The sequence below is a fragment of the Artibeus jamaicensis genome, unplaced genomic scaffold, assembly GCF_021234435.1.
Source record: "Artibeus jamaicensis isolate MK-2021 breed Jamaican fruit bat unplaced genomic scaffold, CSHL_Jam_final contig_464, whole genome shotgun sequence".
Taxonomy (NCBI): domain Eukaryota; kingdom Metazoa; phylum Chordata; class Mammalia; order Chiroptera; family Phyllostomidae; genus Artibeus; species Artibeus jamaicensis.
Window position 1 is genome coordinate 14834387 of NW_026521842.1, and position 15176 is coordinate 14849562.

The 15176-nt window shown below is 40.5% G+C and overlaps 1 protein-coding gene across 2 annotated transcripts in view; it reads right to left on the reverse strand.

Annotated features, from left to right (window-relative positions):
- Positions 1-335: 335 nt before the first annotated feature.
- PHLPP2 (PH domain and leucine rich repeat protein phosphatase 2) overlaps positions 336-15176 on the reverse strand; it is a 68471-nt gene continuing 53630 nt past the window's right edge. For both annotated transcript variants that reach the window (XM_037164221.2, XM_037164228.2), the window contains exons 13-19: positions 14429-14629; positions 10998-11160; positions 10615-10745; positions 9860-9970; positions 8939-9133; positions 7621-7852; positions 336-5176 (exon numbers count right to left, since the gene is read on the reverse strand). In XM_037164221.2, coding sequence (XP_037020116.1) covers positions 4022-5176; positions 7621-7852; positions 8939-9133; positions 9860-9970; positions 10615-10745; positions 10998-11160; positions 14429-14629 — 2188 coding nt within the window. In that variant the 3' untranslated portion in view covers positions 336-4021. The remainder of the gene's footprint in view (positions 5177-7620; positions 7853-8938; positions 9134-9859; positions 9971-10614; positions 10746-10997; positions 11161-14428; positions 14630-15176) is intronic.

Sequence of the window (15176 nt, forward strand, 5' to 3'; positions counted from 1 at the left end):
CGCATATAAATAAGGACCATGTTTCCTGATTTGGGTTAAAAAAAAAAAAACCCATAAACCAAGTCAGAATATAACGTTTCTTAACATAAAAAAAAATCTTTATTGCTATTTCAGCTTAAAAGGTGATCAAAAATACTCTGCCCTTAACTCATAGCTTCATAGAGTGTCATGGAATGTGGTTTCATTTGTCATCTTCCCTGAAAGCAAGAAGCAGAGAAAGTCTAATGGTGTTTTTGGTTATGAAACTAATTCTACATACAAGTTAGAGAAAATTACAGTCTCATGCTAAAAATAAAAGTATTTATAAAATAATAGGTATTCCACTTTAAAACAAAGCCATGAAAAAGATATTCCATTTTATTTTATTTATTATTATTGTTATTGTCATTTTTTACAAACAATAGATTTGCTGCAACATGCTCTGGCTCATATTATTGAATTAAAAAATTTAACACATTTCAAAAATATCAAAAATACACTATAATGAGTCTTAAGACTACAATACGACAATGATTGCACAAAACCGTAAGATATGAACTCACTGTTGGATGACATCCACTGGCAACAGTGAGAGGAAACCCTATAGCATCTGGGAGAAGTGCATGAAATTTAGAATACAAGGAGCTTATGTGTGATTGAATGGTCACCAAATGAGGGAAACAGCAGGGTTCACTGTAGCTGCTTTTCTCAGTCTAGGAAGTGCTTATCCAGCTACGGGCAAAAGTCACTAACCAGAGAGAAAGATTAACTTGCCTCCATGTTTGGGGAGTCTGAAAGGCCCCGCCCAGAGGGAAGTAAAAAGTGACACAAGACAGTTCTATAGTGATGCTACAGACATCACCGAATGGCTTGGAGACTATTTAATAGTTGATACATTTATCAATAACAGCCAAGTGCTCCCTTATGGAGGTCTCTTCATGAATAATTATTGAGTAGACAGAGGTGAGCCCGTGGCTTCCAAGTACCTGCTTTTGCTGAAGGTCTACATGGAAAGAAGAGTATCATTTGTTATTCAGTAGATTGGCCAAACCTAACTAACTGGCTCCATCTCCTGAAAAACAGCACTCGCTACAAGCAATTATAATAGCACCCAATGATTACCAAGCTGCTCATGTTGGCTCTTCTATACACCAAGAAAATGAACTCACACACTTATTGCACACGTACACTCTACAGTAGTATAAGAAAGCCTTCACTTGTGTTTGGAGTGGTAACTCACTCTACGGTAGCATGGTAGTTTTGTGATAAACCAGCACTCAAATTTTCAAATATATTCCCGATTCATTTGGATTAAAGTAAGAATTCCACGGCTGCCAACATCTGTGAATTTTTCTTTCTTCCATAAAATGCTGAACTGCTCCCATAAGCAGGAGTGATGTTCTTTCAGAGATTCTCTTAAACTTTTCTATTAAATGGGAGGTACACACGGAGACCTGAGAATCATGCAGAGGCCAGGATCTCTGGAGAGAGATCGATGGTACTCTGCCCACCTGGGGAACACGTCCTCGGGGTGCGTCCTGGGAAGCAGGTCACACTCACCCGGGGACGGACTCCTGTCTTTCACCACCTGACAGTCTAACCACACACAACTACTGTAAACGGCCTCAAAGGTCAAAAGATTCTGTATATTTTTGGTAATGGGCTATGGCCTTTTTATCCTCTGTTTCAATACAGAGCAATTATACAGGAAAATGAATTAAAGAAAGTCGTTATAAAAAAAATAATTAGTTTTGGTATAGCATACATGAAAGGTTTCCAATACAACTTAATGTTTCCTGAAAATACATCTACCACACAAAACACTGGGAATTTTAGAGTTCTTCTGACTAAAAAGTACATTTACTTGTGATGAAGTCACTTGAGAATGGGGTTTCGTGGTGGTTCCAACGAGTAGGGTGGGTAACAAAGAAGACAAGAGAATTCACAAATAAAGGAAAATTTTTAGAAATTTTACTATTTTAAGAAACTATACTATTAAAATGGTATGTTCCCCAAACAGCGTTCTTTCCCAGATAACATCATTACTTTATCACTGAAGTTTTCTGCTGTCTGGGTAGGAAGATGTTTTACATCACCTGTCACTATCCTCTCGGGGGTGTCCTTCATTTTCATTTTTCCTTCACCTTTTCCCCATATAAAAATAAGGCAGCAACACACTCTCGTTCCCATCTTTCTAACAGCACCTAAAACTTTGTACGAACCACTATGTTCCCCACTCGTATCACGACCTGAGTTCTGAAATTCTGCAGTAGCCGACTAGTAGTTTGACGCAGGAAGTCACGTGTTCCTGACAATTTGGGGGCTCAAATTCAGATTCTTGAGGAGTCAAACTTTGACAGTCATCAAAGTGTATGGTGTCCCCCAAGAGTGTCTCCCACCAAAACACGCACACGGGTAGGAGGCCTCTGAGAAGGTGAAGGTACATCATGACCAACCATTTGTGGACGGGTCCCCTGTTTTTCTACTATTGCTTTAACAAAAACAAACACCCCCCGAAACCCACATATTTAATGTATATATCAACCATATCTTTAACATTTTTATTTCTCATGAAACAAATTAAAAATGGTTCCACTCTACTATCTTTTTAATTGTGAAAGTACTCTAGAAAGTCAAAGCATATTCCCCATTGGGTAATATCAAGCAGTGTCAAAATTTTGTAGGAATAAATAGGAATTCATTTTCCTAAGTAAATATTCTAATGGAAAAGGCAACAGAACAAAAATATGGAAAGAACTGCATTTTTCTAGGGTTACATGGAATGTGCAAAAAATACAGTAAACCAGGTTTTCTGTCAGCTTCGGACCTTAATTAAGTCTTTCTTATGTTAGTAATTGAGCCCAGTACTCTCAAACCATGGAACATGGATAAGCAGTTTTCAGAAGAGTACTCTGTTAAACATGGAAGAGGTGAACTCTCAACTCACCTGCAACATTGTAGAAAACCATCCCTAAGCTCTAGAGTAAGAAAAGGAACTGTCTGACCCCCTGAGCTCCACCCACCCACCCTTCTGTTCTCATTCAGCCTCGGTGTGTTCAGGGTCATCTGCTAGAACTCAAGGGTTGCTTGGACGTGAGCGGCATCCACCTTGGCCCTACATACTAGGAGGCTGACTGCCAACTCCACCACATGTTATGAAGAGGCCAATCCCCAAATGCCTCTCCTGTGGTCTGCTGGGAAGTTCCTAGCAGGTGTCACATCTGTTAAGGAGTTTTTCTCTTTTGGGGATTTGGGAGAAGTGGTCTTAGCCTTCACTCCTTTCTCATCTTCATCCCCCGCAGTTTCTCAGGAGCTTTCACAGTGTGACATCCAACAGTGAAATCGATTTCCCAGCGCCCTTCCTAGTACCCTCACAGAAGGCTCCAACACCTGGCGGTCGTTCTACCTGTGGACAAAGGTGCTGGGCTGCCTCTGAGAAGATTGGCTCGAGTGCAGATTCAAAAATAAAAAGTTCACAGTCAATGAAAAGTGCTCTCATTACATTACATACATAAATTATCTGTTGATTGGTTCTATATTTCCAATAAAGGTCATTTTGATAGGCTGTATTCTCGTAGAGAAGAATGAAAAGCCATGTGACTAGTCACATCACATCCCATCAGTTAGGCTGAGACATAAGGTGATTTCTCTGTCACAGAGATCCATCAGCAGCAATCAGTAAAAGGAATTATTTTCAGTTATTTTTCCTCCACAGAAAGAGTCCCTTTCCTGCCCAGGCAGGCAAATTCTCAAAATTATCCTAGGAGAGAAAGGGTTAATGGCAGGTGGTAGGACAGACAGAGCAACATCTGCTTTCTTCCCAGTAACTCTGGGAATTCCAATGCAGGTTAAATGTAAAACTTAACACTGATGGTGTTTACTAGCTTATCTGGAGCGAGACCCTGATAGCTCCCACCATATTTGGCTCCAAGTTCTAACCCCCTCATCTATGGTTTAGAAATGCAGAGGCAAATGTCTCTGGAAGGGTCCCCCACCCCGACACCACACAGCCCTCCCTGACGCCGGGACCCCCGAGGAGGGATTATAGTGCCGTGTCAAACTCCTCTGGGAGCTCGGTCCGGTTCTCTTCATTAGGCTCAGGCTCGGGCCTGCTTTCCTGGTGTTGCTTCATTTGCTCCTTCACTTCTTCTTCTAGGTCACGAGGTACAACAAACTGATCCTCTGGCTCCAGCTGAGTGGGGGCAGCAAAATAGCCAGTTTTCTTCTTGGGTGCTTCTGTGGCCACTTCAATGAGGTTCAGGCTATCTTCTAGGGGTACAATAGAGCCATTGGAGAGTTTCTTTCCATAGAGACAGGAAGTGGAGGGAGACTTCTGTAACTCCATCTTGTCCTTGTTCATGGGCAGAAGTATGCCACTATTCACACTGTTCTGCCTTCGGATCCCAAAAAACAATCCTCTCCCATGTTCCTCAGGGCAGGGGGCAGGAAACTTCTCTGTGAGAGCGGGGGAGTTCTCAAGCTCCCTCCCCCTACAGCAGTGGATATCTACTTCCACTTCCACCTTGCTGCCATTTGTTATGACCCCTTCAACAGGCTGGTCATCATCACTGTCCAGGCCATTGTCAGACTGATTACTTGAGAAAGTCGCACAAGAAGGCTGGCGCTGAAAAACCCCAGTGGTGGGTGTTGGATGGAGGCTGCAGCGTCTCTCTGGCCTTGGAAGCAAGCCAGCATCCAGGCCGCCAGTGTTATGTTCATCAGAAGCAGTGGATCCCACCTCACTGCTCACCTCTGAAGTGGACATCTCACTGCTGAACTCGGAAGCAATACCACTACTGGAGGAAGGAGTGGTTGGCTTGGGAGGGTCCTTGATGGCGGTGGTTGAAGCAAATCCCACAGGACCTGGGAGGCTGAGCCCGTTCATTTCACAAGTGCAGCCTTCCTCACCAATGTTCAAATAAACCACCATCGCCCCCACATTGTCCTGACAACCATAGCTCTGGGCTAATGTACACAGCTTCTTGGCAGCTGCTAATGGGTCTTGTACACGACGTACTGCACTGACAGCTTCTGTATATGACAAGTGTTCCCACAATGCTTTGTTTCCCAGAATCAGCAACTCATCTTGAATGGTAAGTGTAGTGGAAGATATGTGGGGCTTGGGAAGGATCCACGGGTAGAGGTATGTACAGCCCAACATCCGGGTACAGCAGGTCACCCCATTCACTTTGTTATCCTAGAGACAGTAGAATGCAAATTTTGAAAAACGAGCAACAACAGCATACAAGTTATAGCTTCCTAGGTCACAATGCTTGCTTACAGCTCTACAATAAAACAGAACTGCCATGTTATATGGTTTTCCCTAGGATCTGCAATTTTTAATGGACTTACAGAAATAAATGTATAAAATTCTAAAAGGACAAAATATCACATGCTAATTATACCAAATAGTTCAGAGGATTGATTGTTGAAACCAATTAAAATTAAGTGGCTAAAAGGCACCTCAATCTTGAAAGATATTTGCTCTAACATGAAGTACAGGCCTCAGCATGTCTTTAAATAGAGAAACATCTGTGAGAAAAACAATAAGCATCACTAAGATTCTCAGAAAGGCCAAAACTGAAATGAATCATTAAAAATGATTTCTCATTCAAAGGTACAATTGGTACTGAAAAGATTCAGGAAGATATTAAATGGCTAAGAGAATTTTTGTAGCTAAAGCATGAAATAATCTCTAAAGATATTTAGCCTAGAAAAGCAAAGTGAAATCTGTAGTAAATTCACCTACTCGGTAAGGACCGCACAAAAAGTGAAGAGCAGATCAATAACCAATGTAATTCCAAACTTGGAGGAAAAGGAATAACCCTACTTACAGGTTGGGGATATTCATCTCCCAGGTACTTTAGACTTATTTCTGTTGAAGATAAAGCCAAGCAAAACCTCTCAAGCCACTGATCTACTCATTTCATATTTACAGTCATTTTCTGGGAGAAAATTCTGACTCTCTCATTTATCAGAATTTGTCATGAACACTGAATTTTATTCTCCTCAACTGTAAAACGGAAATAAAAGCCCTTCTTTCAATGATGGTCATAATAAGCAAACAACATCTATAGTTAAAATAACATTTATACAAATAGTTCCTACTTGTTCAGGACTCTCCCCTCTAAAACTGGAAACAACAGCATCTAAATTCTGTAAAAAGAGACTAATCAAGCAAAAAGTTATCTTTTCTCTTTCACTTGTTTTGACGGAAAGACTTTCCCCTAAAGTGAATGCCTCACAGTTTCAGCATCTTTATGGTATCGATTACATCACAGTGGTTATGTTCTTTGGTTCTGTGCTTCCTTGAAGCACATGAAGAGTCCTAACATGAAAACCTAATGTGAAGAGTCAGTCCGCTTCAGAATTCAGACAGGACAGCTCAGACATGGACCCACACAAACACAGTCCACTGCTCTCTGACAAAGGAGCAAAGGCAATTCAGTGGAGAAAGGACAGTCTAGTCAACAAACGCTGCTGCAACAACCGACACACACGTGCAAGAAAAAGAGTCTAGACACGGAGATTCTTTCTGGACAAGATCTAGAAAGGAAAATTTACACCTTTCACAAAAATGAACTCAAAACAGATCTGACTTACTAAATGTAAAACACAAAACTTATACAGAATAATACAGAAAAAAATCTAAGTGACCTTGGGTTTGGCAATGAATTTTTAGATATAATACCAAAAACACAAGCCATGAAAGAAAAATAAGTGGAACTTCATTAAAAGTAAAAAAGCCATAGACTGGGAGAAAATATCTGCAAAACACATCTGACAAAAACTTGTATAAATTCACAAAGAACTTAAAGTTCAACCATAAAGAAACAAACCAATTAAAAATGGGCAAAAGATCTGAACAGAATTCTCTGCAGTAAAGAAGGTTCGTATGTAATTGCTAAAATCTTTTTGAAACCAAAAATGTTACGCTAATTTTTAAAAGAGAAAAGCTACAAATAGTAGATACATTTATGCTTCATTATTAAAAAAAAAAACACACCAGGCATACAAGCCAAATGCAATATAACGGGAAAAATATTTTGAAACTTTGCCTTTCACAATAGGATGCCAAACTATAGAACCTTTTCTCTTCTGTTTGCAAATTAACCAAGGATGACATTTACATTCACTTTACATGCTGGATACACACCTAAAGCAGTGATTTCCAACTGATGTGCTGCAAGAATTTTAAAAACATGTAATACCTATTTATTTAGTCAGGGGCACTGACCTCTTTTTCTTTAAGTTGTCAAATTAAAAAGAAAATGACAACAGCCAATACAACAGTAGCTATCTGGTGTGAATGGATCAAAATTATACCTAATTTCTGTCAGACTGGCAAAAAATATATTTTTTGGTGTGCTGCGAAATTTTAGTTATTAATTTATGTGTGCCATGAGATGAAAAATGTTGAAAATCACTGATCTGAAGGATCAAATTTGGATTTTCCTTCTAATTAATTTGCTTTTCTCTTTGCTGGTCATTAGCTGCTCATCAGAGTTCCTTCCAGCACTGTCACTGGGCTTGGGCACAGTCTACGGGCTTGACAAGAGCAAAGTGGGCCTCCGCTGCCTCTGCAAAACCGCAGGCCCTGGACCAGGGGAACGGAAGCGACTGATGGAAAGTGAGATTCACCTCTGTTATGATGGCTTTTTGGTCCTTCACCCTTTGGGCCTCTTCTGCATCCTGTTCCAGGCTGAAGACTTTAGAGAGGGGCACTGGTTTCCCATCTCGGCACAGGACTGCTTGGCATGTGCCAACGTTGGCCACTGTCAAGCTAAAGCTACTTGTTGGATCGGCAGTGTCAGGGCGGATGTAACAGAGAAGAGCGGAGGAGCCCAGCTTCTGACCAGCCATCCCTAATTTCCTGTTGGGAACGAAAAGAAAATGAAGGCATGGTAGCTAGTTGCAGAAGAAAGTGGCAGTGATGATGAGGCTGCTGAGGTTATTGCCCTAGAAAACAACACACTGAGAACTCTAAGTTGTGAATTCCTTGAAGGATCATAATTTTCCTTGTATTTCTCCCACACACATGGCATCCGGCCCCCGGCATAAGTACACAAGGCTAATAAGCAGAGAGCAGATGCTATAAAAGAGATCTGGTTTCACATTCCAGCTTTGCCATTAACTGGCTATAGATCCTCAGCAAGTGGTTTCTGTGAGAAATTTTTTAATAAAATACCCACCTTGTTGGCTTGTTTTAAAAATTAAAGAGATATGAGAAATGCTTGGTACAGTGTCTGGTTCTTAGGTGGTGCTTCATAAACTGAGTTCTCTTTCCCAAATCCTTTATTTTGCCACATTCCTGGCTCAATTCTAATGCTGAAAAATAGACTCCTTTCCCTACCTCTTTGCTTCATGTTATAATGAGAGATAAAACCAATTTGGGCTCCTGGATGTTCCATTTCAACACTGATTATACTAGATAACCTCCTCTAAGTTATGCATATTCTGTATGCAGCTCACCTGATGGGGAAGACACTCCACTAGCTACTAAGAGACTTTCAATAGTTTGATTATAAGGGGTTTTAATCCTTATGTGGCTTAGAAGATTAGTTGGTAAATTCCCATAAGTATTCTAAACACAGGAATCTGGTCAATGCTTAACCTTCTGTAGGTCACTGACTCTTTAGAAAAGCTTATAAAAGCTTACCACCTTCCTTCCCCCAAGTGTACAAATGCATATATACATATACAATCTTTTGCACACGATTTCTGGGCTTTCCAGGACCTCACCAGCCTTTGGGTTCAATAGAGAAGCCACTGATGGCTCTACAGGCTCTATAAAGATCAAAATCCCCATGTTCCGCACTGACATAGAGAGGTCAGGCAGAAGAAGCACGATTTCATCTTGATCCTGTCCCCTATAATTTAGACCCTGACCTTCTGGCTTAGTGAGATTTATTTTCCAAAAGTAGAAGTGAGTTAGGGATTATTCAACCCACCTGCTTACCTGTGAGACACCAAGAAGGTGTTAGCCATGAACACTGTGTCATTTGTTGAATGCTGTACCTCTTCCAAAAGCACATCTGCCATGGTACACTGGAGCAGGCGAGGGAGCTCCTCGTTTCGGTCCCCGTCAAACATGCCATACACAGCTCCGACCCCCTCTGCAAAGCTGTCCACAGCCAGCGCAGATATGCACAGCCTATTACAGACATATAAGAAAGACAAACATCAAAGAAAGTTACTGGTAAAGGATTATCTCTGGGGAGCCTTCTTTTAAACATTGAGTACTGGTTGAAGGTAGAAAGAAAACATGAAAAAGTGTTAGAACATTAAGCAGCATTTGAAAGAGTCAATGTTGTAAGACATGGGGCCACTAGCACTGTCAACACCCTTCAGCTGGAGACCCCCCGAGGAATCCTGTACTTAACAAGTTGCATTTGGTATGTCTCACAGCACGGGAGAAGGTACATCACGGAACTTTGGGGTGTACAGGTATGTGAGTGTTGCAAAACTTAGGATAAGATTTGGGCTCTGACTGGGTCCTTTTGGAAAAGGTCTAATGAAGGAGTGATCATACTGGATTTAGAACTGTCATAAAGCTGGTCCATTTATGGCTGAGTAGCTCAATAAATCTTATGTACAGGACAAGATTAACACAAAGATAAAGCTGCAACAGGTACAGAAAGTGGCAGTCGCCTATTTTAGGGAGGAGAGAGCATGTGGTATTTTGTGGCCTGTGCATTCATCTTGTTTCTGTCTCACCGCATCACGTCTTGGAGGGGGTCTAATCTGATGTGGGGATTCTGTGATTTGTTTACAGACTACATGAGGTCATGGCCCCCCCACTTCTAGCATGAGATCAGTTTCCAGATGTCAGGGACTGGCTGCCTTTTTTCTCTCTGAGGTCCATGGCCAAGATACTCACTTATTTCTCTGACCTGCCATCTCAGCCAGTCCATGGCTCCAGAAAGTTGATGTAACTGTAGACTCAGTGGTTGGCAACGGTTTCTGATCAATTTTCAGGGTTGTGATATGGCTGTGGGAAGTGGAGGAAGGGAGGATTAAACTGTATACACTTCTCTACTTAACAAAAACTATTCCAACAGTGATATATGTTTTTATAAAATAGTCTATTAACAGACTAAAATTCATCCCCAGAGAGACTAAGGAAAAGTAGTGTGCTGACTCACCAGCCAAAAAGAAGGGAAAGGGTAGGAAAAAGATCTAGGGCCCAAATATTACTACAATTGATGCTGTTCATTTCAGTGAAAACTAAGCACCACAAAGATTTCAAAGTTTCAACCTACTGTCTACTTTTTAAAAGTATTTTGAGACAGTTAAGTCTTGGTACAATGAATGGCTTGCACTGTCTCTGACATGTTGCACTGTAAAGTGAGCTGTGCCACCTAAAATATCTATCCTTGCCTGCCGTATAAAGATATTTATTCCATGTGTGGCTGAGCAGTAGCCATGATGCTGAGTTCTAACATAACGGGACTAGAGTATTCACATGGATGGGTAGAACATCCATCCATAACTGAGTCAAAGCAGACAACCGAGGGGTTTTATTGCTTCATCCATTCTATTCCTTTAAATAATCGAGATCTTCACAGTCCTTAAGACCTACACATGGCTGGTGGGACTAGGCACGTGGGGATTCGTTTTCAAAAATGTCCTTACCTAAATGTGTCCAGCGTCTTGTGTTCCAGAACCAGATTTGTATTTCCAGTCAGGTCAAGGTCTTGTAAGGTAGCAGGCAGAGCCTCCGGAATTAGGATTTCTGTCAAGTCATTGCAACTCAGGTCTACAAACTGAGAGGAAAATGGAGAAATTGAAAGAAAATACATCACAGGCAGTTGATTCTTAACCCCCTACACTCAATCTCCTACTATATTCTCTAAGGAAACTTAACTGCTTCCCAGGAATCCACTAAATATACTGTGATCCCTAACTGCCACTTGCTTCTTCCTTCTGAGATGAACCTCATTCACACCCCTGCCATTTCCTCCAGAGGGACACCGTCCCAGTGCATGAGAGTACATCCAGGTACATGAGAGTAGTACCTGGATCTGTGGCAACTGCAGTATTTCTGGGAAGATGCTGATGTTGTTGGAGTGTGCGACGAGGGTGTGCAGCCTTTTGCAGTTCGCTATGGTCGTGGGAATGGTTTTAAGCTTGTTGCCACTTAGGTTCAGTTCCTCCAGTTGTTCCAACTTATTTAGTTTGCTGAAAAAGAAACACCAATATACCTCGCTGCACTCAAAATGACCTGTCAAACAAGTTTTATAGCAGCCAGATTACAGAGGCGATCTAGTCCACTGCCGGATGACGGGTCTTAATGAAATCAGACTCCAGAAAAGGGATGGGCTCACCAAGGTGACTGTCCCTGCTAAATCTCAGCCTAATCTGCCTCTCCGTGTGTTTTCAGGGCCCAAAGCTTCCCTTGCTTCTCTTACAGCTGTAGGATCTTGAGGGTGTGAACTGCTTCCTAGTATGTGACTCACAGGAAGCTGCTGAATCAGCTTCAGGCCAGGGTTGGTAGATTAGTTGTGGTCGCTCCACCACTAACTAGTTGCAAAACACTATGTTAGTTAATGTCAGCCTGCATCAATATCCTCAGCTATAAAAGTAGCTGTACTTTTAGTGATAATTTATCATCACTAACAGTCCTTTCAGTTTCAAATTTCTGCTGTTACCTATTCATAATATAATCCATCTTCACTAAACATTTTATTGAGTGTTTATTATACATACAGTGCTGTGCTAGGTGAGTGATTCACACTGTTCTGCTGAATTGGGCAACATTTTCTCCACAGTAAGCAAACTATCAAGATGGCCTAACTCCTCTATCTAGATTACTACAAGTTGCTCTGATTTGTTTTTACTGACTGATTAAAAAAATTATAAAAGTGAATTACTGTAACACAAAGAGAACATTTAGAAAATAAAGAAAATAAATCAATAATACCACCACCAATCGGAATGATTATTCTTATTTTGCTGAATTTCCTACCCAGCTTTTCATATGTGTATTTGTTTTACATAAAATTTATATCCTGTTACATATCATAAATAATTCCTATTACTAGAAAAGCCATAAGTACCTTTTATGGTAAATTAAAACTGTTTTCTTTTTTACTACAATAGTAGTATATATTCACTGAAAAAAGAAACAATTAGGAAAAAAGAAATCTCACTACCAGAGATCTCCTATGATATTTTGTTGGAGAATATTCGTGACGTTTTTAATGCAAGAAACTACAAATTAAAAAATGATACTACACTATATGTTTTATAACTTGCTTTTAAAAAAATACTTAATTATATACTGTAGAAGTGTTCCATGTGCAAACCTCACGCTACTCTCTCACACTGCTCGGAGCCCACTTGGACCTCTCTGGCCTAGTGCCCCTGCCTCAGGCAGTCTGCTACGGAGCATCCAGAACTGTGCTGGATTCTGAAGACAGTGAAAGAGAAACAGAAGATCTGATTATGCCTGTGCAACTGTAACACTGTTTAGGAGAGGACCTGACAGTGGATTTATTATTCAGTATAGAACATACACTTTACTTAATGTATTGCTCCTGCATTTCATTTAGATTTATTATCTACATTCAGAGTACTCTAATTTTGTATGATTGTCTGTTCATTCTTGTCTTTACTTCCAACTTCTTATTTTCATATTTTTAATGTGCTTTAAGTTTTCTATTGGCCTGTTTTTGACCTCTCCAACAGTAAGAGTGTCATCAAATTAGGTGAAATTCACAAGTCAGAGTATTCACCTGGTATCTCCCAGCACCTGCATAAACCAATTTAACTTGTCAGTGGTCTGTCATTTTCACTTTCTATGACATATGTGGGGCCAAGTGAATTAATCTCAAAAGATTTCAAGAGATCTATCACATCCTGAAATTAATATTCTGTATTCACGTTAAAAGCCACTGTTAAAATTCTTTCCAGGAAACAATCAAGTTTATCCTGCTTATATTTTGTGAGATCTAAATATGTCATTTCATAAAAATTCACAAAAGCTATAATCACCATAAGTTTTCTTGAGTTTATCACATTTCTAAGAAAATTTATAAAATAAAAGTAGAATCAAAATATACAGTTTTGCCCTGGCTGCTGTGGCTCAGTGGACTGCAAACCAAATGGTTGATGGTTCAATTCCCAGCCAGGGCATATGCCAGGGTTGGAGGCCAAGTCCCCAGTAGGGGGCGCGTGAGAGGCAACCACACATTGATGTTTCTCTTCTTCTCTTTCTCCTTCCCTTTCTCTCTCTCTAAAAGTAAATAAAATCTTTAAAACTATATATATAAAACTATATATATATATATGTAAACTATATACATATATAGTTTTATTGTTTTCAATCAAATCACTAACATTTCTCTTTTTAATAGTTTTTTTTCAAAACATGAGTTTTACTATTACTTTCATGGTAGAGATGGATTTTTCTGGTATCAAATTTATCAAATGTATTTTGGAAGATACTTATTTTTCTACTGACACTGTTTAAAACTGTGATCACATTAAATGTTTCTCTCATGTATTCTTACAGGTGGAGCCTGGCTAACTGCCACTCGTCTCTTCCTCTTAGAAAGCTGACCCTACCCGAGGCTCTGTGCAGTCCAGCTGGCTGCCTGTACGTGTCTTTAACATCCTGCACTTACTACACTGCACCGTGATGGTGTATATACTTGTCTGTTTCTCCAGTCCGACAGTACGTTCCTTAAGGACAGAGGCTGTAACCTCACCACCACTGCTTCCTCAGCACTCACACAGTACTCGACATACAGCAGGCATCCAATATTCACTGCCGATCCTTGCACAAAATGGGTTTGAACTGTGCTTGTCCACTTAGATACTGATTTTTTTTTTAGTAAGTATGATTGGCCCTTCATGTCCACAGGTTTCCCATTCATGGATTTAACCCTCTGTGGATGGGAAACAGCATTTTTGCATTCCCAAACACAGTTTCCCAACTACAAATCAAAAATATGTTTTTTTATCCAGAGGTGGTTGAATCCACGTATGCCAAGGGCTGACTGTAGAGTCGAAAGTTATGTGGGGTTATCAATTCTATGGGGATCAATTGATAACCACCCTCACCCCCATGTTGTTCAGGGGTCAACTGTATATAATGAAATAACAAACTCAACAGTATTTTATAAAACAGTGCTAACAAAAGAAAAATTAACTACAGAATTTAATTTTATTTCATAAGCCTGTACTTTTCTAGGTTGAAAATTCTCATACCACTCATTATTAGGTAACTACAACTAAGAACCAAACACATTTTAAGCACAACTTCTCTGGTAACTGATACTTAACAACTAAAGTACAAACACTTCCCCATTCAATTAGTGGAATCACTGCATCAGTAAGCACTCGAAATAAAGCAAGAGTGCCCAGTAAGACAGCTGCAATGTCATCTGACAAATGTGGAATTCATGTTATTTGTCTGGAATGACCAAAGCCTGCATTCACTTACCTTGCGGGAAAAGTTTGTAGCTGGTTGTTTGCAAGATGCAAGATGCGCAGGTGCGGGTGCCCCACGAGGACGGGCACGCACTGGTCGGTCAGGAGGTTGTCGGTCAGATAGAGCAGCTGCAGGGCACTCAGACTCTCCTCCCCGGCGCAAGCACATGGCAGAGACTCCAGACTGTTAGCAGATGCGTTCAAGTATCTGAGGCTGACAGAACACACACAAGTCATCGCTTCCGCCACAGTTATTTGTTGCCTTGTGTAGAAAACACCAGGTCACCTCAGTAGGGAACACCGACATTACAGGCTCCTAAACACAACAAAAGCAATTTTCTCCAGGTAGTTTTCCCTGATCGGTTCTAAACAACCAAAGTTCCTTATATTCAACTCATGAAATGAACTGACTTCATTTATTCTACTTATTCATTTATTCTGCATTCTATTTGAGGATGCAAGCCTGGGCCCCTGCAGTGTTCTGAAACCTACCTTGCGTCATCTTTTACTGTCTCAGTGTCCCTGAAAGAGTGCTGCTGGGCATCATGTTCACACACAGACGAACTGGGAATGACACCCTTCAGAAAAATTTGTCTGATTCCAACAGCACTGTATTTATTTAGTTAAATCCCCTAGTAATGGGCATACAGGCTGTTTCCAGCTGTTTGCTACTAGACACATTGTAAGGAGCACCTCTGTCTCCTTATCCATTTATTTATTCATTTACTTTGAGAGACAGAAAGGAAGACAGACAGACAGAC